The sequence below is a fragment of the Aphis gossypii genome, chromosome 3, assembly GCF_020184175.1.
Source record: "Aphis gossypii isolate Hap1 chromosome 3, ASM2018417v2, whole genome shotgun sequence".
NCBI lineage: Eukaryota > Metazoa > Arthropoda > Insecta > Hemiptera > Aphididae > Aphis > Aphis gossypii.
In genome coordinates this window covers 49454649-49480189 of record NC_065532.1, presented here as the reverse complement: position 1 = coordinate 49480189, position 25541 = coordinate 49454649, and the positions used below count along the sequence as shown (strand labels likewise).

Genomic DNA, 25541 nt, shown 5'->3' with positions numbered 1-25541 from the left:
GCACTTAAAAGAGTACCTACACTAAAATTTAATTTTTTCATGACGTGTATTCATATTAATGCTTTAGTATGGAAAAGATGTGTATTGATAAAAAATAAATGGCTGATGCTGCTAAAAAGATAAAATTACTGTAAAATGCTCAAGAATTGAAAACAATTGCTGATATTATGTTATAGAACAGACGAAACTTGAACCAGCAAGTAAGCAATAAACAATTTAAAAAATATTATAACTTAAATTAGGTACGTACCTAATATTAATTTGTAAATATATCGTATACGGTATAATCAGGGCCGTAGGTTAGGTTAAATATTATGCTAAAGTAATGCTAAATGACATTTTGACAATAATAAAAATAATATCTCTATTGAGCTCAATTTATTACTACATAGCAATTATTATATTTTATACCTGAAAATACCGGGCGTAATTTACGTTTATTCATAAAAGTGATACATTACATTTACTTAATAACTAATAATCTTAAAATTATTTTTAGTTTAGAAAGCAATTAAGCATTTATATACCAATAATTAATTACGGTCAAATCATATTATATTTGTTTATGAGTCAGAATTATTGCATTAATTATTACATTAATTAATGCGTACCTACAATATTATCAGTTGTGTAACCAATTACTAACCAATTATACATTTAGGACTTAAGAACAATACGTCTCATGTATTAAGTTTCAGCCTATTCAAATTAAACAATTATCAATTAATCATACAATTGTTAATATAAGATAATATAACAAAAAAAATATTATATAAGAGTACTTTAATAAAATGTATATGAAATATGGTGGTATAAATAATACATTTAATTAAGTATACGAGTAGGTAAGTAGATTATCCACTGTAATCGAAACATTTTTTTCTTAAAATCGGCTTTACACAATACACACCAGGCGATTCGAACGCGACAGACGAATATTATGAATCAATGTAATAATTAATAAACGCGGGCAATCGCGGCGTTTAAAACGTCCGTGTGTAATGCTAGATTAGAAATGCATTGGAATTGCATTGGGAAAATATTGTTTAATTATAGCTGAAAAATCGCAATCGAACGCTCAAAGATTAACTTGCGCGATTCGGCGCGACAGAACGCGCGTCTCATTTATGTGTGTGAACACACTCATATAAAACTGCACGTTTAATTTTGAACGATTAATCGCGACGTCTTAAAAACGCGGACGGCGGACGCGCGCGTCCGAATCGCCTAGTGTGTAATCCCCTTAATAAAAATAGGTGAGTTTGATCGATTATTATCTTCGTTGTTTACTGATAATGTTAAGTAATGAACTGATATGACTATAGAATTTGTAATCAGTGGTTTTTGACTTGTGCACGTATAGAACTATATGAAGACGTTTCATTTTGTTAAATTTGTTTGGATAAATGTTTGAATTGACGAAGCTACTGATCTTGTTTCATATTTGAAAAAGTATAATATCACAGTTATGTCACAAGTGTTTTTTAACAGTGGTATTATTATAATATTATCTATAGCTTTAAAAGAATTATTCAAGCGGACATTAATATGTACATATGTAAAAAAATATTTGTTATACAAAAACCACTTTTTTATTCATTATAAATTATATAATATAATATGTCAATTAGAACGATCTGAATGTCTCGAGTAAACTTGAGATCGATAACACTTTTATAATAATTTATAACGTTTAATTTACCCAAAACTTGATTTTAGCTTATATGATTTTAAAATATCAGATGTTTAAAACATTTAATGTATCTATAAATGAAAAATGTAGGACATGTGTTTCTGTGGTCATCTTGGTACGATGTACAAAAAGCACTTACTTTTATCGGAATAAAACACATCGTGTGCCGTTTACGACAGTATACCTTTACAGTACATTGTTATGTGTGCGTATGGACAACGGAAGTTACACGTTATGACTTATGAATGATGTAATATGTACAATATGTTGCATCATTCGCTCACATGATCTTATTAATCTTATTCTATACTCAGTACCTACTCACATAATCACATCAATCACAATTATTTTTCGCATAATGACAATAAAAAACTCTTTAAGCTACGGACTGTAACTTGAAAGTCTAATAGCAATTAATATATTATTATTCAAACTGGTTAAACAAATCTATAGTTTATTCGTTTTTAACATAACATTTTGTATTTTTGTAATATTTAATGAATTATGATGAGATTGAATTGTCGAGTATATATTCCAGTGTGGATAAAAATTAAAAATATGATATATTGCAATAGATCGCAATATTTTCGCGATTTTTAGTTTATGTATTATGCATGTGTACCTAGTATAATATTAACATGTTATTAATATTGTTGTTTTTAAATATTTTAAGACTTCATAAGTTTTAGCGAGCGAACGCCGAAGTAATGAATATACGAAAACTCCTTATTTTACTTTGTTTTAAATTAGGATGGGCTGAACCGATGACGGATAACGACTCGGAATACGCAGTGTATTGTGTCCCGACGACCTTTTCGATTCGAGTTTCTGGTTATTCTGTCTATACGCAATTAACTTTATCTTTATGACTGGCGTATAGAAATTACGTTATCTATAATAATCGGTATTGGAAATAGCCCAGCGACGCTGTTTCCTGGTATGTATATGTACAAGTTAGTAATAAGTACATATTTGTGTAATAACTATGGTCAGGTGATATGTAGATACCTACGTCGCGCGTCGTATGCACGTCGTGAATTTGATTTTAAACTAAAGATAGTCGTCCGTTGTCAAAAATATTTCTGTCCGTACTGTATAGAAAGAATACGTTGTAGACATACATTGTCACATTGGAATGCCTATCCTTTTGCCGGGCCCTTATTATTTTGTTCATTAAGACGGATTTCACTGTACATTACACAATATGATAATATCATGTCCATAACAATATACCATTAGTTATATCTACTAAACGTGTTTTTCCACTCACGAGTCGTGATGGAAAATTTAATAGTAAATGTTGCCAGACCGAGAATACTATGAACACGTAAATATTAAAGTATAGAACCGTGTTGTCGTGTGGATGCTAAATCAATAATTTTCGGGAGTTCGCAGATACAGCCGGGTTAGTTTTTTGCGAGAGATTTTTGCGTAGAAGCATAACGTTGTCAATGTCCTTCCTACACGAAAATCAATATAGTCGTGTACGAAAAATACATGTAAGACGAAGCGAAATTGCCAAAAAATATCTTTGGGCACATAAAATACTATTAGGGTTACTAATTTAATAATATAAAAAAAAAAAATTTACAAAGGCGATAAAACAGTTATTTCAGAGAAATATGTTACAAAGCTAAATAATTTACTGATTTTATTAAATGTATAAATGTATTAGTATTTTACTTTTACTTGTTATACGATTTAATAATTTTTACGTCATATTATATTATAATATAATCTAGAATTCTAGACTAGACTGATTAAAAAACACTGAAAAATCTTTAATAGGTTATCTAGTGAATTTTAAAAAGTTAGAAATAAGGCTACTTAGTAAAAATTAATTATTTCTTAGTTACAGAAATGATTAATTATTAACTTTGTAACTTTGAAGTTAAATTGTTTTCTCTCGATAACCCATAGGTACGTTTTAACTCGTCATAATAATATGCTACTTAAATGTGTCAATATTTTTTCAACATAAGATTAGGTAGGTACTTGGATAACTTAGGTATTGTCATAATTTTATAAATTCATCTCATAGCTTATTAATTTACAGATTGTTTTCAAAATATCAGAAAAATGTATACTCAAAGCTTACCGAACAATGATTAAAACTTTTAATTACTTAAATTTTGAAATACACTAAATATATTAGAAATAATTTACTGTTGTGTATAACCTTGATTTCGGTATTGACGTATTGTTTTTGATTCTATAATTTTCGTGAAATAAAATTGGATACAATGTTTTGAGTAAAATGAACAATTCACGAATTAATCACTTTTATTAAGTATAATGTTTAGAATTATATTACGCATGGCGCTACCTCTCGGATACGTTAAGGAAAACTGAGTAAAATTCGTTCGGTCGGAGTCGTGATTCATAAATCGTCGTGGAATAAAAAATGAATAAAGGATAACTCATTCGCTATCTAGTGGTCACAATGTACTATACACAAGGTAATTATACCATAATCTCGTACACTTGATATTTATAAATTGATATTTAAAATGGTATATTTCGTTAGATTAATTGGTTTATGGTATGATATTTTTCTTGTTCAAATTTATAGGTCGTAGTTGTGGGCTGCATCATTTTTTAAGCTCTGGAGACATAGAGGGCAGTTGGAAAATCGTTTTCTTTTTCTTGTCATGTACCCTGACAAACAGGAAAGAACCACACTAGAATTATCTGATACATTATAATCATCATGATCATGAATAATTGCAACTACTGCTAGAATTTCTTGACATTCTTTGAAAATATTCCATACTTACATAGCTCATTGAGTTTTCTTAATTGTTTTAATTCAAAAGTTTTCAATGCATGAAAAAATAATTTAACTGGTTCAGTTAACAATATTTTTTTTATTTATATCACTTGGAACACTTAAACACTATAATCTGATAATTTTTCTTAAAAGAGTTTTATTTTCAGCTTTTCATTTTAATTTTTCCTTTACATTTTTGGTCTTGGAAAAATATGATAGTGTTTTATTATGTTAGGAAATATTTTAGGTATTAAACAATCCTTTCACTTAGTTCTATCTCTTTTAACAAGCTCAGTAGTAGTTTTACCAAGAAAGGTACCATCAAAAAACCTGTTAATCTGTTAATACAATCATCTGTGAAGTGCAACTCACATACACCATACTTTTCTGTCAAGTCTTTATCTTTTCTCTGGATAGCCAATACACATTTTCTAAAGAATAGTCCTAAATGTTATAAACAAATTTAAATAGTTATGCTGAAATTCTTTATTCATTAAAATACTGGGAACTTATAGTTGGAAAAATGTAATAACTTATTATACTACTGTCTACTGAAATACTTTATGATACCATTGTTAATATATTATGTAGATAAGTTATAATATTACATAATTATACATAGTATATTATTATCTTTGGAGTTAAAAAACACTTATTTTGGATGTTGTTTATTTTATTTAACTTAATAGTAGCCGAATAGTCTGTCTTATTTTATATTTTTAATGTAAGATTATAAAACATTTCAAGTAACATTTATTATAATAGGTACTATATTAAGTAATATTTTGACTTAATTATCATAAGATCAGCTTAGATATTCTGCTGAATATAACAATTATTGATGGGGAAAAAATATTAATGAAATAAATATGTATGCACCTGTATAAATGCGTAATTTTATTATACAAGTTATAAAATCTCTAATGGGTCATGGTTTGAAATAATGCATTATGCATATTATATTTAAATATTTTACGAAAATTGAAAAAACATGAACAATCCCTATACCACATGACACATGGGTTAAAATAGCATAAGTAGCGCCACCTATGGCCGTTTACTTTTACGACTTATTTCACTTATTTCAGGACGTTATCAGAAGCGGAGTTTGGTCTCCTTATCCTAGGTTCCATGATTATATTATAGTACTCGACCTAACCGGCACAATGTTGACAATGGATATCCGGGCATGACGCAGCATATTTTAAAATAGGGTTACAACATCATGTCGATTGACCGACAAAACGTCAAGGTCAACTGAACTCTCACTTTGAAGACACATTAAGCATCAGATGTTCACCACAAGTTTCTGATTTCAGAAAATAGTTCAAGGAAGTCTAATTTCAATAACTTAATTAGAAACGAATAATAAACATTTATAGAAATGATATTGTTAGATTATTAGCATTTCTTGTCATTTTGTAAGAATTAATCCAAATGAACAAAAAATATTAAAATAAACTATCCAAGAAGAGAATTTGAGAGCTAGAGAAGAAAACACCATAACATTCCTTCTATATAAAAAAAATAAAATATACAGTTTTATTATAGTTAAAAATTATAATAAAATATAATCATGAGCAATAAATATTGTGGTTCGTAATTTTAATACAACAAGGAGTAGGAGTAGGTAGTATTGTAATTAATTACACCATAAACATTATACTGATGATATATAATATATTTTAGAATTATAAATATAATATGATGATAATAATCAATAAATCAATGAATAATTATGGATAGGTACATTTAAAAACATATAAAATGTAAATAGGACAATATTAGATTATTTTTCTTAAAATTTAAGTTAACAACTTTGATAAAACCCATGTGTTTGGTAATTATATTTTATTTGCATATAATATATAATGTTGAGTTAGGTATTTTGAATTAAATAAATTTATATTTAATATAAATAATTAAAAATGAAATACTATCATTAGTAATATTTTGTATAAAACGATGAATTGGTAATAAATTGGTTAATATATTTAAAATTGTATAACACATCCATTTTATAACATATATTTGAGTATACAATATTAATGATCAATAGTATTTACTCTACAAAATTTGATAATATATTTTTATAAAATGTTAGAGTTTTTAACATTATTAAATTGTTTTGCCCATATTGTTAACAGTAAATCTATTTATTATTCTTTTAGAATAATAAAACATATAAAATTAAATAATTTATAATGAACACAAAAAATAATTTAATATAATTCAATAATTTTTATTTTTATTGTAATATAAACGTTTATATTTATTATCATTAAGGATAGAGACACAGAATAACAGAACAACATACTGAATGGATGTAACATATTTAAATATTGTATAAAGAAGGTATATAAATTGTAGCAGTAATATCTTTTGAAATATTTTTTTACAATATTATTATAATTCATTAAGTAACAATAATTAACAATATTTTAAATAAAATAGAAATTAATTTTATTATCTATGGACACGATAAAATAAAGTTTTATTTAAAAGTTTAGAGGAATGACAGTGGGTATTTATAAAACGGATAGATTTCACAATTTATTGGTTTTAGGTTTAATACACAGTTTTAAATTAAATATTAAAACATTTGGATTTTAGTTAAAGGTATAAATAACATAATGTATCAACATTTACTGAGGAAAATTAGCAATGTATAAAAAGGGGAAAAATCATGAATGTTCTTTAAAATTCTATTGATTATGTAGATTTTTTTTCAGTATCATATAATAAATCAAAATGTTAATAAATCCTTTGAAGAAAACTATGTAATGTAATAGTGATTTTTAATAAGTAATGTCATAAAAATGCTGTCATTCCTCTTAAAGTTAATTGGCTACCATTAAAATACTAAAATAAACTTATTTTAATTTAGGAATACAATAAAACCCAACATTCAATGTTGCTTTGTTAGCTGATATAGAATTAAGAGAACTGGAGCGTATTAAATTAAATCTTGAAATTGAATCATATAAATTGTTTATTTTTCACATAAGATTGTACTTAAAATTCAAAAGAGATAATTTTAAATTAATATTTATCTTGCTCAAGTCCACTAAATCAGCACCGCAATGACACTCATCAGTTACGGTAATTAAACACTCACACATTTAGACAATAATGAATAACATTTCATGTATAACAAGCAACATAATTTTTACAGCAGTAGCGAACTAACAATTTTTTACTAAGATCAGAATGTATCATAATACAATGAGATAATATTCTTATTTAAAAGCAGGTTTATCTAGCTAGATCATATGGCATATGCCATTGTAAGTAAGCCACTGATTGATAAATTAACATATTATAAATCAACTTAAATACTAATATAAAATAGAATTAATTACATATTTTCTGATAGTATTAAATAAGATAATTTTTAAGTAGGCATCTAATAATTCACTATTTTTTTCCATTATTTGTTAAGTATTAAAAGTATTATTTTATTTTTGATTTAACAAAAATTACAAGAAAATTAGATTTAAATACATCTATTAATTTAATAAATTAATAATTGGTAGGTTATAATTTTTTGAAGACATAAACATATATATTTAACATTTAGTAATACATTGTACTACTGAGTAAGGTTAATTTTAAAAATGTTATTTTGAATCAAGATGCGACTAATACGATTAAAACAAAACAGTTTTATCATTTTAAAATTTCCATACTTACTTATAATTATGGTTATAACAAAGTCAATGTTTTTGTACCTTGAAGTATTTATTACTTAATTAAAAGTAATTGTTTAAATATTAATAATTAAGCTTTTTAATCTTGATAAATAATTAATCCGTATATTGTAGATAAAATATTTAATTAGTTAAAATAAAAATAATTGAACATAATATGAGGTAGGTACAAACAGAGATTATTTTAATGAAATCAGTCAACATTTCAAAACTTTTAATTATTAAAAATTGTTTTCATTAATTATTTAGTAAATTGTTTTCCAGTAATATTTGAATAGATTCATGAAATTCAATTGTATTATTTGTGTATTAAAATAAGTTGTGAATATTATTTTAATATTACATTCAATATTTCAATATAAATGAGATATGCAACATAGTGATTTTAAAATAAAAAAAGAAAAGACCTAAATGGTGAGTATATAGCTGCACATTTATTTTGATGTTTATCATTACTTTTTTTTCATTTTAAGGTTTTATTTTTAATTTATTCACTTCAGCCTATTGATTCAAAATTATTTTAAACATAAATTATAACAAGCAACACAAAACAATATTAAACCTTTTAGTTCTTACTTAGGGCTATTCAGATAACTCAGATACTCTAATTACATCTACCAAACAACGATCCTGTGTCCAAATTGGTGAACAATGGTTTTCATATTCTGTCTTCAGAAAGGTCATATATCTAAGATAATAAAACTATATTAAACATTATAATTCAACTATTTATGTTCAAACTAAATTACATAGGCATATAGTTATGTAAATTTCTATGTCTCTTGCATATTTTATTTGAATCATCGTTATATTTAACTTGGAGTTCTTTATAGAATGATTCCAGAGTATATCTCAAAACTTCACGACCAAAAATCGCAGTAGCTTTGTATCGTGGGGAAATTGAATGGGATAATCTGGGAATAGCACAATGCACCATATATCTATAAACAAAACAATTCATACCTATTATTCATCTATGCATTTGATATTATACTATATACATGCAATTTATTGTATAGTAAATACCTACCTACAATAATAGTAGCTATAAGGTTTTGAGAATAGTTCAGAATAAAAATATGATTTTTTGTCTGGAATAGTCCACATCCATGAATTAAAGAGACGAAGTAAAAATTCGGTGACCTTAAGTGCTTGCTTGAAAGTCTGAAAAACAATATAATGTAATAATATTGACTAATTTTTAATTAATTTCTAAATAATTTTAAAATATTCATTTTGTTAATAGGAATTGTGCTGTTGTAAATATTATGATTAGTAATAAAAGCCTTGAATAGTCCTAACTTTAAATAACTGTAATAGTGCATACACTGTAAATTCTAAAATGAGTGACTTTTTTATTTTCTGAGTGAAGCAATGAAGCTATTCATTTTACAATAACTTTTTTTTGACAATTTAAAGAATTTGATTATTATCAACTTATATGAAAATTTTTTTTAATTTTTCAAAGTTATTTTTGAATAAAATACAAATTTAGTCAAGAAGCTATTTCACTATAAATAAAAATTCACTTGGACTTCATTTGATTGTAAGTTATGACACTTGACGTAGGTATCAAACTTTTTAAGGAAATTTATATCTTCTTTGATTATGTTTAATTTGATTGTTGTTTTCCTTTCTGCAACGTATCTTATGAATTTAATAATACTATTACAACCATGATTAGACAGTTCTAGGAAATGTACAAAAGTAATGGTATAACTATTCTTTTTTTTCTTATGTTGCTATAATTTTTTTTTGATAATATTAATAAGTATCAAAATATTCCATGTAATAAGCAGAAAATACTATTTACATATGCAAGTTATATGAAAAACAAAACCACATTTAATAATTAAAATTAGGTATATCAAGTATAAAAATAAAATAAAATATATGTTCTCAAAATGTGTTTTTATTCCTTATTATTATTATTATTATTATAAAAACTATTAAAGTATATTCAAGTTTTTCTTTGATAAAATTTTACCGTCTATCTGTTATTATTGCTTGTATATTGAAAATGATCGTTTAACAAGCATACTATTTTTCAAATGAGAAAGCACTGTTTTGCGTTTGTTATCAGTGGTGGCCCTACCACAAAATTAGTAATGTATAAAATAACGGCTGAAACTGTTGGGTAGTATAAGTGGGGAGGATGTGCGCAGATTCAATCGGTTTAATCCGCTGTATAGTATAATATTCTCATTTACAAAAAATAGTATTCAAAAGTTATTGGAGCATATTTTAAACAGCTAAAAATCACTGGGTCTTGATAGATTTCATCTAATTGAATCTTTTTGCCTAATAATACATTATTAATTTTAATAGATTGTTGCAATGCCATTGTTTTTGGAGAAATTATTAGTGGAATATGCAATGAATATACCTTACAGATGACAAAAATGCAAAAATATGAAAAATAAAAATTTGGTGTTGAATACCAATTAATATGTTTTTCATAATTATTAAAAAAATTGAAAAGGAGAAAAATATGCAAAAACATACAAATCCGAACTCCATACATAAATATATATATATAAAATAGTAAAATAAATAAAATTAAAGTGTATAGTAGATAATGTAGAAATTTTTTTTAAATGATGTATAATGGTATAATTTATTAATGATAAATTCTGGGCTCGGATTTTATAGCACTAAAAATTACTAAAATATGCATTATAATATGCCCTAAAAACACAATAAATTGCAAAAACAAAAATTTTTTTTTCACAAATTAAAAAACTTATATTTATGAATTTATTAAAAAAAAAAGTAGGTCAGCGCATTTTGGTGGTGGGTGTTTGTCCATTGTCCCTTCGGTCCTCGGACAAGATAGTGTGATTTTACTGTAGGTATTTGATTTGAATGCAATGATTGCATTCGATAAAAAACGATTCTGAGCGGATGAGAGGATCTTTTTTATTTAATTATATTCGTTAGTATGGTGATAAACAAAGCCGTAATTAGTCGTCCGTAATTATTTAATATTACAAAATCGTGATATTGTACGTTTTTCTCCTTTAACCTCTTTTATTTCGAGTACCATTTCGAAAATCCAAAAATGACCTCTCTAAAGTACCAGCTCAAGAACATTACCTTTCAAAAAATATGCTACACTTGTACTTATAAGCAAGTTTATGGGGAGAAAAAGTGTTTATAGAATAAAAAAGAAATAAACATCATTGTAAAACCAATACATTCCTCGCTCCACTCAGAATCTAAAAGTTGTAAATAATAAAAAATAAAAATAAATGATAAAAAATTTATAATACAAAATTTTTTTTTTTTTAAATATTAGATAATACTATTTGAATTTGTTTAATTATTAAACTATAAAATATAAACACTTTTTCAGAATGGCAACTATTCAAAATTGTCACATTGTTATAGTTCATACCATATAATATAAATTAGTTTAATGAAATTACAAAATAAAAGTTATGTTAATATAGCAAATTACCCAAAAATGACACCAAAACTTAAAAAATAGCAATTAAAGTTAAAAATCCTTTAAATATGCAAAAAATAGCAAAATAGAATTTCATATTTGAAGTCTTTGTGGTGCATAAAACAAATTTATAGCTTACTTTGCTATTTTTAATTGTATCTAATACAAATTAGCAGATGCTATAAAATCCGAGCCCTGATGATAATAAATAATATTAATATTACTATCTTTTTAATATTCTGAAGTAATTTGCTTTATTTGTAAGTATTATGAATTCATAAATTCTTTTATAAAGGTCTACAATATTTTTTTTTACTAGCTATAATTTAATTTAGCTGTTATTTAATTTATTTTATACCCATTACCCAACTTACCAAGACCGCTTTATTACTTCCAAAGAAACGCATACAAAAGTTTATCAAAATTTGCTCTATGTGGATTTTTTCATAAGGTGGACTCCCATAAATTTTATCAAAATTAGGTGCTTTAAATGGATCACCACGGACACTTTTGCATAAAACCTAAAACATAAATTAATAAAATTAGTTATTATTTTATAAAGTTTAATTGTATTTACAATGAACAATTTACTTTATAAACTGAATTATAAACTTCCTCAATCACAATATTTCTCTGCGATTTGGGCTTTTTATATGCAATTTCTAATGATGCTTTTATATTATTGATATCAAATACTAGTTTTACTAATGCCATAAACTTAGTTCTGGAAGCAGATGTCAAATGTAGGGTATGATCAGCTAAACAAAATATAATTAACAAATAAATATGTAAAATTAATAAGTAAATGTATTTCATATACATGCAACAGCAAATAAATTAATAATTAAAATACCTGATATGTTTATCATATATTTTATGTAAAATTAGTTTTTTTGTATTTCGGTTAAACAATTTAAATTGATTATAGACATCCATACTCATAAAATGATTAATTCTGGGTTCAAAAGTTAGTTATTACTGATGAGTTATGAGTAATAATAAATTTGTAATAGGTTTTTTTAAGTGGTAATAATTTAATTTTTAATGCATTTTGAATAGTTAATATCTATTTCATTTATTAAATTGGAAATACTTAAAATAATAATAATACACTTTTTAACATTTAACTATTATATAAAAATGATTGTATAACATAATCTAAATAAAACTATTGTTATATATATTTACAATCAATTTTTTCAAATCCATATGTTGATATTCTTAATTACTTATTAAAAATCATTTATCAATTGTACTTATCATTTACAAGTTATAATGCTTTAAATCATAATAGTTAATACACTATTACATTTTTAATGGCAAATTTAGTTTTTACTATAGTGTTACTTACACAATAAATGATTACAACCAGACCTGATGCAATTGCTATGTGTCCATCCTTCAGTATTATGCTTATCTCCCATAAAATTCCCCGCTTTACACTTACACCTTGAAGCCTGAAATGAAAGTAAAGTATAAAACAATAAAATATATTAAGAATGTTGTTAGACGTGAATTGAATAACCGGTATGATATGACAGCAATAATTGATAAGAGTGTTGCATTTTAGCTGCAATGGTTCAAGGATTTATTCTCCATTAGAGAGAGCAACATACATAGTCTGTAGTTGTACTTATGAGCGTTATGTAAACTATAAACGATGTAGGTATATTAGTCAGGGACTATATTTTACTATAATATTGAATAATATTACACTAAGGTTCATACAGAGGCAGAATATATTAAAGATATTATAAACAGAAAAAAAAAATATAGATATCCCTTACATGTTTCTATCTATATTAATTAATAATATATTTTTATTCATTCATAGAATTACTACTGAATTGATTACTATTCTAAGTTACACGTATAGGTAATTAGGTTAGGTTAGGTTAGGTTAGGTTATAGGTTAGGGTAGGTATTTATATTCTAATAATGACCATTAGGTAAACAAATGCCAATATATAAAAAAAAAAAAATTACTAGATGTTGTAAGTCAGATTATAAATTATAATATAGGTAACTCTACAATGACTGCTGGTTAACGAGACCGCAGTACAGGTAGAATGTTATGATCTGTATATCAGTTAGAAAATCAGCAAACCACTCGTTTTGTCACTCGACTTGTCTTGTCGTATACTCGTAAGACCATGTAATTGTCATTGTAAATTATATTAATTATAATATACTTATGTAGCTATGTGTTTAATGTTTAATATAAAAAAATAAAGCTAGGTAGGTACTAATTATTATCTCCCGACAAACTGGCATTGTTAATCGCGTCTCATATAATATCTATTCGTAGTTCGTACTATAATAATATGTAGTGTCGTACCTGGCAAGGACAATACATGACTACCATCCTCATGATGGTTCCCAGATCTCTGTCCTCCAGTTTCTCTCTCTTGAGCTCCAGGTACCTGTATAATGGGTCGTTCGCCTTCCAGTTTTTGGGATGAATCAAATTATCGTCGGGGTTTAGACTCTGACGCCAAAACGTCTCAGGCCTATGCCTTCTGCTCATAGTAGCACCCATTGTTACGTCGATACGCCTTCTAGTCGACTAGGTACTCGATTGTGTGCCGGTGAACCGAATGAATCGATAAAAAGAATGACGGACCGCGCCAGATCGAGCTGCTCGCGTATTACGCACGGTAACCCGCTTTATCTCTTTCTCTTTCACACACACGTTCACTTTATCTCGCAGTCTACTCACATCTCTCTCAGTCTCTCCCTTGGAAAAAATAAATAGCCAACACTCATGCGCAGTGCGTACGAATCATACTGCGGCTGCTGTGAGGTACAGCTTTGCACTACCAGCGGCTCCGCTAGCGTCGTCGAAATGCGGTCAACCCACAGCGCGTTGGGCGTTGCCGGAAAAACGACGATTTTTACGAAACGCCGACTTGAAATATGCATATAACAGTGGCAACGTCGGTGCTGTTTGCGGAGTTTTCTCACGACCCTCGACCGACCGGCGATTGATTTATCACCTTCGGCAGGGTGGCGGTTGCTTGTAGTAACTCGGAAGTGACGTTTATCGGTTGACGGCCGGCAATGGATATACGCACTACCTATGTATATGTATAATATGTGATTCCTGCGCACGACGTTCGCTTTACTTTGATAGAGTCCAAACAGCCGAATCCTGTAATTACAGAACACGTAAAAATAAGCTGAATAACTAAGAATATGCAAACACAAGAATATAATATCGTATTAGTACCTCTATGTATGTAATATTAATTGTATGAACGGGTCGTCATCAATTTTAAATTTATTATGAATATTTATTTAGCAACGTTATGTGAATAATAGGTTATTCTAAATAATTAATTAATTAAATTTTAATTATGATTTTGTGGCAATATATAATTAATCAATAGAGTACAGATTATAGAGGCTTCAACAAATTTGGGAATGGTCATTGAACTACTGATAAACGATGATATATATACATTTTAAAGTATGCAGCAGTGTTAAACAATTCCGTGTAGATATTAAAATATCCATTTAGTAATTAAAAGTTTTCCATCGTATTGAAGACTTGGTATATATTACACAGACCATATTCATAATTAATACAAATAAAACAAATCTATTATTACTATTAAGTCGTAATAATTACAAATACATTAATAAAGACACAATATAAATACTATTAATTTGTATAGCTAGCTATTATAGTCGGTAGATCTATATGTGTACAATGTACGTAGATGAACACAAATTTCTCCGGTAAAATATACATTTACAGTGTTAGATAACATACTACAATTGCAATTGGACTTAGGTGCAGAATGGTACATAATATAATATGTCAGTCCAGCTAATGAATATACGTCGTATTCGATGAATGGTGTAAGCAAGTTGGTTGGTAAAATATATTATTATTTTTGGTTAATGTTGGTTAACTATATATAATATAAAACTCTTCCCTACCACTCTTCTATGCAACCCGCTCTATGTCAATTTTGCCACTCCTATATTATTTGGGTGTGAATCAATACTGTAGCGCCGAAAAATGGCACGTGTATGACCTCCTTTAACCACCTCCGACATCAGTTCTTACCAGGTCAGATTTTGGGTGTGGTTGCAGGGAGCACACGCGTATTGCGATCCCACGGCTATGTACGACGTTGTATATTATATAGGATGAGGTGGCAAAAATTGGAAGACAAATGCCTCACGTACAACCGATACTTATTAATTATTTTATATCGTAGAAGAAAACATTCAGCGTTTGCCCCTAGTCTCTCTACCTTATATTATTTTATTATATCATGACGTACTATATAATTAAAATCCGTATGTCGTTTATTAGTAAAATAAATAAATAAATATGCTAATTTTTAATTACCATAACATTTTAAGACTATATTTTAATTAATTTTTCTCCAAAAGATGACGACAACACTAACAAACAAATCGTGTTACTGTACTAAATATTTTTATTATTCATAAAATTCGTTGAATTGTCAAGATTAATGATAAATTATTTGAAATTTGGATGACGTAACGTATTTATTTGCGTTTTTAAAATTCAATAAGATGTTAAATTGACAGTATGGCCTACTTATTAAATTGGTTGTGGATTGAAAAATGGTTAGATTCTAGACAGGGTTTGTGACTTGCATACGAGTATTAAAAAAATTAAAATAATGCCTTAATTGTAGAAAACCTAAAAACCAATAGGTAAATTTTAGATTATGGTAAATTGTATTAGAATACAATTACTATAAACTTTTTCTCTGTATAAACAATCTCTTATACGAAGTGATATCGATTGTAATGTACACATATTACAGGAAAATACTAAAAAAGTGATTGCTAAAATATAGCCATAAATAATAGTGACTTATAAGAATTTAGAAAAATGACAAGTATCCGTCAATGTCAGAATTTTTAATATTTTTCGTTTATATTTACTCAAGATGCTTTGATACTTCCATAAAATAATCCTGGACTCGACTAGTGTAGGAAACGCGGTTGGGAGGTTCCCTAGTGCTTTCTAACATCCCGTCCCAAGAAAAAAAGGTCATATTTATACGGGTTCTGGATAAATTTGTACGGTTGAATGTAAGTCCATAAACGAGACATAGCAGGTTAAAAAAAATACATATGTTAGTTCCTACACAGTCAAAAAGATAAGTATGTAAATTCCTACACTGCATATATTTTATATAATATATATAATTTTATAAGTTATCAATATAATATCAGTTGCATCGTATAATACTGTCATACTTTTTAATATAATAATAATTCATAATTGTAAAAAAAATATATATGTACTGCATTCTATATAATATATCATTTATAAAGTATCGAGTAATGTATTAATGTAATTTAATTTAATAATTTTAATATAATACAACAATAAAAAAAAAATTAACTTAAATGTTTAATATTATCATATTGATTCATTTTTTGTTGATAACACTATTATTTTTTGATTATCTTGAAATGTTTAGATTAGATTTTGTAATGTCAGCCAAAATCTGATTTATTAAATGTATATGAATGCAGTTATTTAAATATGGAAGGCAAAAGGAGAAAAATGACTTATAGAATTAGACTAAAGAATTAAAGAACATTAGCTGCGTATGAATCGGACAAAAATAATTAACATCATAGCCAAAATATAAATGTTAGAATAAGTAGTATAATATTAATAATAATCTTTTAAACACGCCAGTAAAAATTACTGCCAGTCCTAAACCTGGAAAAGTGTAAAGGGAAGTTTAAATATAACATGTTTCTACATTAGTATATACAATCAATTTGGTATGTTATATATAGACCTAAAATTTGATATTTATCTATCAGGTAGATAGAATAAAACTGACCGCAAACAACACGAAAAAGGAGCTGACCGCCAATGTCCCGGAATTAGGCATGGTGCACCACGGAGAGGTGAACTGGCTTAGACCACAAAATTTGATTTATTATCATTTATTTTATTTGTTTGTTTGTTTTTAAAATTTTGGGTAGGTGTATTAATTTTTACTTATATTTTATATTTTTATTATTCATTTATTTAGTTTTAGTTGATATTTTAATCCAGCGATTTTTACATTTTACATAATCGAATCTAGAAATGTTCTATTTTTTCTAAGAAAATTTGTAAAATACTATATATTTAATTTCTATTACAAAATTCTTTTTAATACAGTTCATAATATATTTTAAAATAATGGTTGATATTTTATTTCTCACCTTTCTATTTTGTTCTTTACTATATTATAAAAGTAATTGCAGTTAAATTTGGTCGCGATTACTGGACGTACTGGACCTTTTCACGATCTCAAGGTTATAATTTAAACGAAATATTCAAATAGTTTTGTTATTAGAACTTCGTGCATTTTTTTTTTATATTTAAGATTTTAATGTTTAGTATACTAAATTTTTCATAATTCTCATTTTTTTGTGTTATTTTTTATGCTAAGTTAAAAGTCTTGAATTTAAGGTTCCTATAAAATTGCTATTATAAATATTCAAAAAAATCGATAAATTGGTGAACTGAATTAAAGGGCCCTCTTAAAGGCTCTTAAAGGGCCAGTAACAAATGTACAGACTGTTCTTTATGCAACCCACCCTTAAATGTTTTTATACAATAAACTACCTATTTGTAGAGTAGTATAGTAGAGTGTTGATAGACTTAGTTTAGCTAGGAGAAAAATTGGTAAAGACATAAATGATAAAAATTCAAACAATAATGTTTTTGATGAAGTTACAGCTATAGAAGCAACTGAAAAAGTAAAAAAAAATAGGCAATTTTCTTATAATTTATTTCAAATATCTATTGTCTTATTTTACCTATTGATTAACTATAAATAATACTAATAATAAAAAATCTGTTTTTAATTTTAATTTAAATAAAATTATTTGTAATAAAATAAATATGTTAATTATTTTATTATTAAATATTTGTATACAATTTACTATTTCTAGAGTATTGATGGACTTAATTCAGATATGAGAAAAATTGGTAATGATAATAATAATAAAAAGTCAAACGATAATATTTTTGGAAATATTATAGTTAAAGCTATGGCTGAAAATGTAACTATAATAAATAAGTTGTATGTAATGCATATTTATTTTTATGATTGTATTCTGTAGATAATAATTTTTATTAAATAATTCTAGAAAAATTTATGGATAAACAAGATAATGTATTTTTAAAAATGTACATAATGAAGTATGAATTGACACAAATAATTCTTTTCAAAAACCATCTCAGTTTATGCTTGGTCAATTTTTGAATAAAATGAATAAAATTTTCACCAAATGTTAATGTCAGTGGTATCTGTATATAGTTAAATTTTCAAAAAATTTTGACTTTTTTTTGAGTTATTTATAGACCACTGAAATTTTCGATTTTTTTGAGAAATTTTTTTTAAAGTGTCGATAAAAAATTTTTGGATGGCCAAAAAGTTTTGAAAATTTAATACAAGGTTCCTTATGAGTTGTTTTTATTGTAGCTAAAAAAAATTAAAAATTGTTAGTCACAATTTTTTTTTATAAGAGTTTATAATTCAAATTTTTACGAAATCTGTCGAAAACGCGAAAATTTGCAAGTAATTTTGAAGTTGAAAAATCATAAAATTTTTTGTGCTCATAACTCAGGATTAAAATTATAACACTAAGTTTTCCATAAGTTTTCCTTCGAGTAGCTATAGAGAAAACTCATAACATCATTATAGGAAAAATTTTATGTGCGTTTGAGTTTTAAATTTTTACGAAATAGCGTAACGACAACGATTTATCCCAAACGATTTTAAATATTTGTTATTATTCAAAAAGTATATGTCGTAGATACTTGAAAATTTTACCAATTATTTAGATTGGCGTTTTTTTTACATGATTTAATTTTCAAAATATTTTAAGTTTTTTTGAACTATTTATAGACAACTGAAATTTTAAATTTTTCTGAAAATTTTTTTTTAAGTGTCGATAAAAATTTTTTGGCCCTATCAAAATATTTGAAAATTTTATACAAAGTTCCTCATATGTTATTCTTATAGTGATTAAAAAATTATAAGAATACAAAGGCACAATTTTTTTTTTATTAGCATTTGAAGTTCAAATTTTGACGAAAATTCGTCAAAATTATGAATATTTGCAAATTATTTTGTATAAACCACCTTTAACCTGATTGTAAAATCAATACATTCATCACTCCGTTCAGAATCTAAAAGTGACGGAAAACGGGAATTTTTACGCAAAACCAGTTTTCGACCAAATCGATTTTTTATATGGTTGTACTTCAAAAACTAATCACAGTAACTACTTGAAATTTTCACCAAATGTTTATGTTAGTGTTATCTATATACAGTTAAATTTTCAAAAATTTTGACTATTTTCAGTTATTTATAGACCACTGAAATTTTCGATTTTTATGAAAAATTTTTTTTTGAAGTGTCGATAAAAAATTTTTGGAAAACCAAAAAAACTTGAAAATTTAATACAAGATTCTTTATGAGTTGTTTTTATTATAGCTAAAAAAAAATTAAAAATAGCTAGTCACAATTTTTTTTTTTTTAAAGCGTTTATAGTACAAGTTTTTACGAAATCTGTCAAAATCGCGAAAATTTGCAACTAATTTTGAAGTTGAAAAATTATAAAATTTGTTGTGTTTATAACTAAGGATTAAAAATACAACATTAAGTTTTCCATAAGTTTTTCTTTAAGTAGCCATAAAGAAAACTCGAAGCATCATTATAGGAAAAATGTTAAGTGCGTTTGAATTTTAAATTTTTACGAAATAGCGTAAAGATAACGATTTAAAATATTTGTTATTATTCGAGAAGTGTAAGTCGTAGATACTTGAAAATTTTACCAGTTATTTAGATTAGCAGTTTCTTTACATGATTTAATTTTCAAATTCTTTTGACTTTTTTGAGCTATTTATAGACGACTGAAATTTTCAAATTTTCTGAAAATTGTTTTTGAAGTGTCGATAAAATTTTTTTGGCTCAATCAAAATACTGGAAAATTGTATACAAAGTTCCTCATATGTTATTCTTATAGTGATTAAAAAATTATAAGAATACATAGGCACAATTTTTTTTATTAGCATTTGAAGTTCAAATTTTGACAAAAATTCGTCAAAATTATGAATATTTGCAAATTATTTTGTAGGTATAATTCATAAAAATGTTTGTATAGGTAGCTAAGAGTTGAAAATTTAATACAAGATTTTTCATAAGTTTAGCTTACAATAAATATAAAATAACTTAAATATTGGTGTATTCAGGCCATTAAAACATAAACCACCTTATTCACCAACCACTGGGAATTATATCCAAGGCTGACAAATCATCTTCGTTCAGAATCATTTTTCGTATACAATGATACCTATCATTGGATTCAAATTTAACACTCCTATAATATATAATAATGATCCATATGGCACCTAATGTACAGCAGAGCGGTACCCACTTACCTGTTTTTTTTTTTTTTTATTTGAAAATGTAAGATACGCTTCAGAACAATTTCTATGATTATTACTATTTTCATGTTTGTCAATACGCTGATAAACATGTGTACATACTTTAATCCCTTGTGTGAATAAATTTGGCTCTGATGAAAATGCCAAACATACACTGCAGTATAATGTCATTGAATTATTATTAAAAGTTAACAAACACGGAATAATTTCTAATTTTCTATTTTTTAATTTCTATTTTTTTCTCTAAAATATGCTTTTGATGATTTAAATAAATAAATGTTCAACAAGTGGTTGAATAGGATAAAATTCAAAAATTGATCAAGCATAAACTGAGATGGTTTTTGAAAAGAATTATTTGTGTCAATACATACTTCATTATGTACATTTTTAAAAATACATTATCTTGTTTATCCATAAATTTTTCTAGAATTATTTAATAAAAATTATTATCTACAGAATACAATCATAAAAATAAATATGCATTACATACAACTTGTTTATTATAGTTACATTTTCAGCCATAGCTTTAACTATAATATTTCCAAAAATATTATCGTTTGACTTTTTATTATTATTATCATTACCAATTTTTCTCATATCTGAATTAAGTCCATCAATACTCTAGAAATAGTAAATTGTATACAAATATTTAATAATAAAATAATTAACATATTTATTTTATTACAAATAATTTTATTTAAATTAAAATTAAAAACAGATTTTTTATTATTAGTATTATTTATAGTTAATCAATAGGTAAAATAAGACAATAGATATTTGAAATAAATTATAAGAAAATTGCCTATTTTTTTTTTACTTTTTCAGTTGCTTCTATAGCTGTAACTTCATCAAAAACATTATTGTTTGAATTTTTATCATTTATGTCTTTACCAATTTTTCTCCTAGCTAAACTAAGTCTATCAACACTCTACTATACTACTCTACAAATAGGTAGTTTATTGTATAAAAACATTTAAGGGTGGGTTGCATAAAGAACAGTCTGTACATTTGTCACTGGCCCTTTAAGGTTTTTAATGATTGCGTAAACTATCTAGGATTGCATAAAGAAATATTAAATTATTGATAACCGTGATTACTAAATAAATTAAACCAATTTTTTTCACAAAACCAAATAAACATTTTTTATAGTAATTTATAAAAGTAAATACAAATTATTTAAATTAATATTTATTTCACATTCATATTAGAATTTCGAATATTGTTTGTATTTAATAATATTATATTATTTTAACAGATCTTTAACTAGTTACAGAGCCCAAATCGGATCTACAGTTTAAAAGTCCAGAAGCCGATAATTTGCAGAGCCTGTAACTTTACTGAGCGTTTAAGCAACACCTTATTTAATTTACAGATCCATTAATGTACTTAGGTATAGATCTGTAAGTAGTTACAAGACATTTATGCAACCCACCCTAAATAATAAAATAATTTACAAATTCATTTAATTTATTTTATTTAAATTAAAAACAGATTTATTATCATTACTTTAATGTGTAGTTAATCAACAGGTCAATAGATACTAAGTAGGTATTTGAAATAAATTATAAGAAACTTGTCTACTTTTTCAGTTGCTACTGTAGCTGTAAATTCTTCAAAAACATTATCATTAATATTCTGATTATTAACACCATTGATAATTATACACATTTTTGAAGTAAATTCATCAACACTCTATAAATAGTAAATTGTATTTAAAGAATTATAACTAAATAATTTACACTACTTTTTTTTCTTATGTTTTCAATTGCACCTATATAAATTTATTAATTGGCCAAAATAATTTCAATTTGTAAGATTAATTTTACTAACCATACTTCTAATTTCTGTATTGAATTTCATAATACTTTAAAAACAATAAATTTAAAAAATAGTCATTAAGAAGTTAAATTTTAATTTAAAAAATGAAAACATTACCTAGTTATTGCCTATTAAGTATTAAATAAACAGTATAATGAATAGATTTTAGTTTATCTACTTTTTTATTTTGAGATTGTTTTTGTGGTTTAAATTGTTAATTTAGTGTCAAACATTGTTTTGCTGAAGCTAACAGCAGCTTTTCATTTTTATCTCTTGCTTTGTCTGCACCTCCTTTTCCTTTTGTTAACTACTGCTTCTTTTTTTAACTCATTATTGAATATCGTAAAATATTAAATATGATATACTCAAATATGAATACTGAATAGTTTATGATTAAAATGTTATAAATAATATTTAAAACAATTAATAAAATATAATACGAAACATGGGTATATGTGTCATTGCACGATGTTCACAATTAATATTTTAACCATTATCGCCTATCCATGGATGCTAAAATGGCCCATGTATTACACAGTTATTAACTATCTTCGATTCTATTATATAACTTGTGACACAAAGTTGTCAACAAGCCGGGACCAGCCGAACACAAGCGGGTCCAACATTTTAAAATAATCAGAAATCTGGTATTTTATGTTTAATAATATTACATACCTACTTATTATTGATTTTATAATATTTTAATTTACCTATAATTTCACAATAATAATATTAATAAATACTATATTTGATACGAGTATTAGCCCACCAGGATATTTCCCGGTTTCCCAGTCGTCCAGTAAGCCACTGCATGACGAAAACAACGCAGTACCGCCAGTACCTCTTCCCATAACTAACGACACAATACTTTCGTTTCATAAGCACAATATTATAATAATAACTGCTTACCTCGGAGCGCGTCGATGTTGTCGGATCCATGACGCGTTCAATAGTTGATGATGTTTCTTTCCGCTCTAGTCACCGACATTATGAAGTTCATAGCACGGTCGGTTACAATAAAATTGATGCAAAACGAGAGCATCGCAATCAGACATAGGATGACCAGCTGGGAGAGTGCTTCGTCGCGAAACAGCATGTAAAGGAAATGAAGCATCGTTACAAAAGGTGTGTAGAGCAAACCGTTAGTCGGTGTTGTATTAACTCGCCACCGTAAACGACGGCGAACGGCGTCGCAGTAAAAACGATAATAAAAACAACGTTAAAAATGCGGACGAGTAGATAGTGTCGGTACAGTTATATTTCATAAAATATTGTCGTCGAGCGTTCGACTGCGGACGACGAATTTAAACGAAAAATGAAGACTGTCGCAAACGGCGTACACTCTTACAATGTATACAGTAAACTAAATAACAATGTACGTTATTGATTTACGTATATATAGTAATACATTTCGTTGTATGAATATTTTGCGGCAATTTCTCTGCCATGACGATATATATATATAGGTATGATACACGGCTATCCATGATATTATCAGTTTTGTGATAGGCAACACGTGGCCCCGCCTTAACAATCATGACGTCAGTCGTTCTCCGGTGACCGATATATCTATCATGACCGGCGAAATATTAAATCGGGATAACGTATTACGATACAGTTCCGGACGAGGTACGGGAGGGGTGGGCGTTCACATTCACATTATGTTGATATCATGATAGGTGTTGTCGTTTTAGCCATTTTATAGCCAGATTATTTAGAAACCCATCTAGCCACAAATTATAGCCTTTAGCCAATAGCTTGTATTCTACCTTATTTTTTATTGAGACTTTGCTCTTTTTAGCCATTAAACTTTAAAATAATATTATTAAATATTATCATAAATAAATCAATTTTTTTTTTCCAATCTGTAAATGATCTGTATATTATTGTTCTCACCTTCGATCATAATTTATAAGCTTATAGACGCGCTTTATGCTTGTATAAGCATTAGGCACAATTATGTAGCCATCATATTCATGTTTAATGATGAGACGTCACGTTTGGACAAAACAATTTCGAATTATTATTAATTTGTTTATTTGGCGTTCACAGCGTTTGCTGTTTGAAACACAATCGTAATTTTTTACTATCGTATTGGCTTATTAATTATTAATATAATTAAGCATGTTATTATTTAGTTAAAATACTATTTTATATTATTATTCATATTTTGTATAATATTATATGAAAATTATTTAAAATGAATGAGGACATTTTTGTAACATAAAATATATATAAAATATATATATAATATTATATATAAAATATTTTTAGAAACATTAATCAAGATTCTCAGATAGATCTTACAAAAACTTACCCAAAGGGTAAAAAGTATATTGGTGATTTTATTGAGGATGATATGATTTCACCTGAGAATAGCAAAAAGTCTTTAAAATTAACATTAAAAAAACTTGCTGCCAAAAAGAAGAATATTAAAACACTTCAGCAATCCAAGTGTCGTCTTATAAAAAAAAAATCAAAGATTTGAATTCATTTGTTAGTCATTTTAATTCTTAAAACTAAAAGTATTAAAATAATAATAATATGTAGGTATTTGAATAGATATTAGATTATTTGTGTTGAAATTAATGTTTTTATTTGTGTTTTGAATTATTTTAGGTGTGGATATAATATGAACTAAT

At 26.2% G+C, this 25541-nt stretch overlaps 1 protein-coding gene across 1 annotated transcript; it reads right to left on the bottom strand.

Moving 5' to 3' along the window:
- Positions 1-8755: 8755 nt before the first annotated feature.
- Positions 8756-24333, bottom strand: LOC114130972 (uncharacterized). Its single transcript, XM_050203874.1, has 7 exons — positions 23809-24333; positions 13960-14772; positions 12973-13078; positions 12213-12379; positions 11996-12142; positions 9204-9337; positions 8756-8861 (listed from the first exon to the last, which is right to left on the bottom strand). Exons 2-7 carry the CDS (start codon positions 14158-14160, stop codon positions 8756-8758), a joined length of 861 nt encoding a protein of 286 aa, XP_050059831.1. The 5' UTR covers positions 14161-14772; positions 23809-24333.
- Between the last annotated feature and the right edge of the window lie 1208 nt (positions 24334-25541).

Bases quoted from the DNA above. Each gene is read 5' to 3' on its own strand.
- LOC114130972 (XM_050203874.1), bottom strand. From the start codon at position 14,160: ATGGGTGCTACTATGAGCAGAAGGCATAGGCCTGAGACGTTTTGGCGT. The intron at 13,079-13,959 runs GTACGACACTAC...CTTTCATTTCAG, and splicing joins TCATGTATTGTCCTTGCCAG to GCTTCAAGGTGTAAGTGTAA. The intron at 9,338-11,995 runs GTAAGTTGGGTA...ATTGTTTTTCAG, and splicing joins GAAGTAATAAAGCGGTCTTG to ACTTTCAAGCAAGCACTTAA.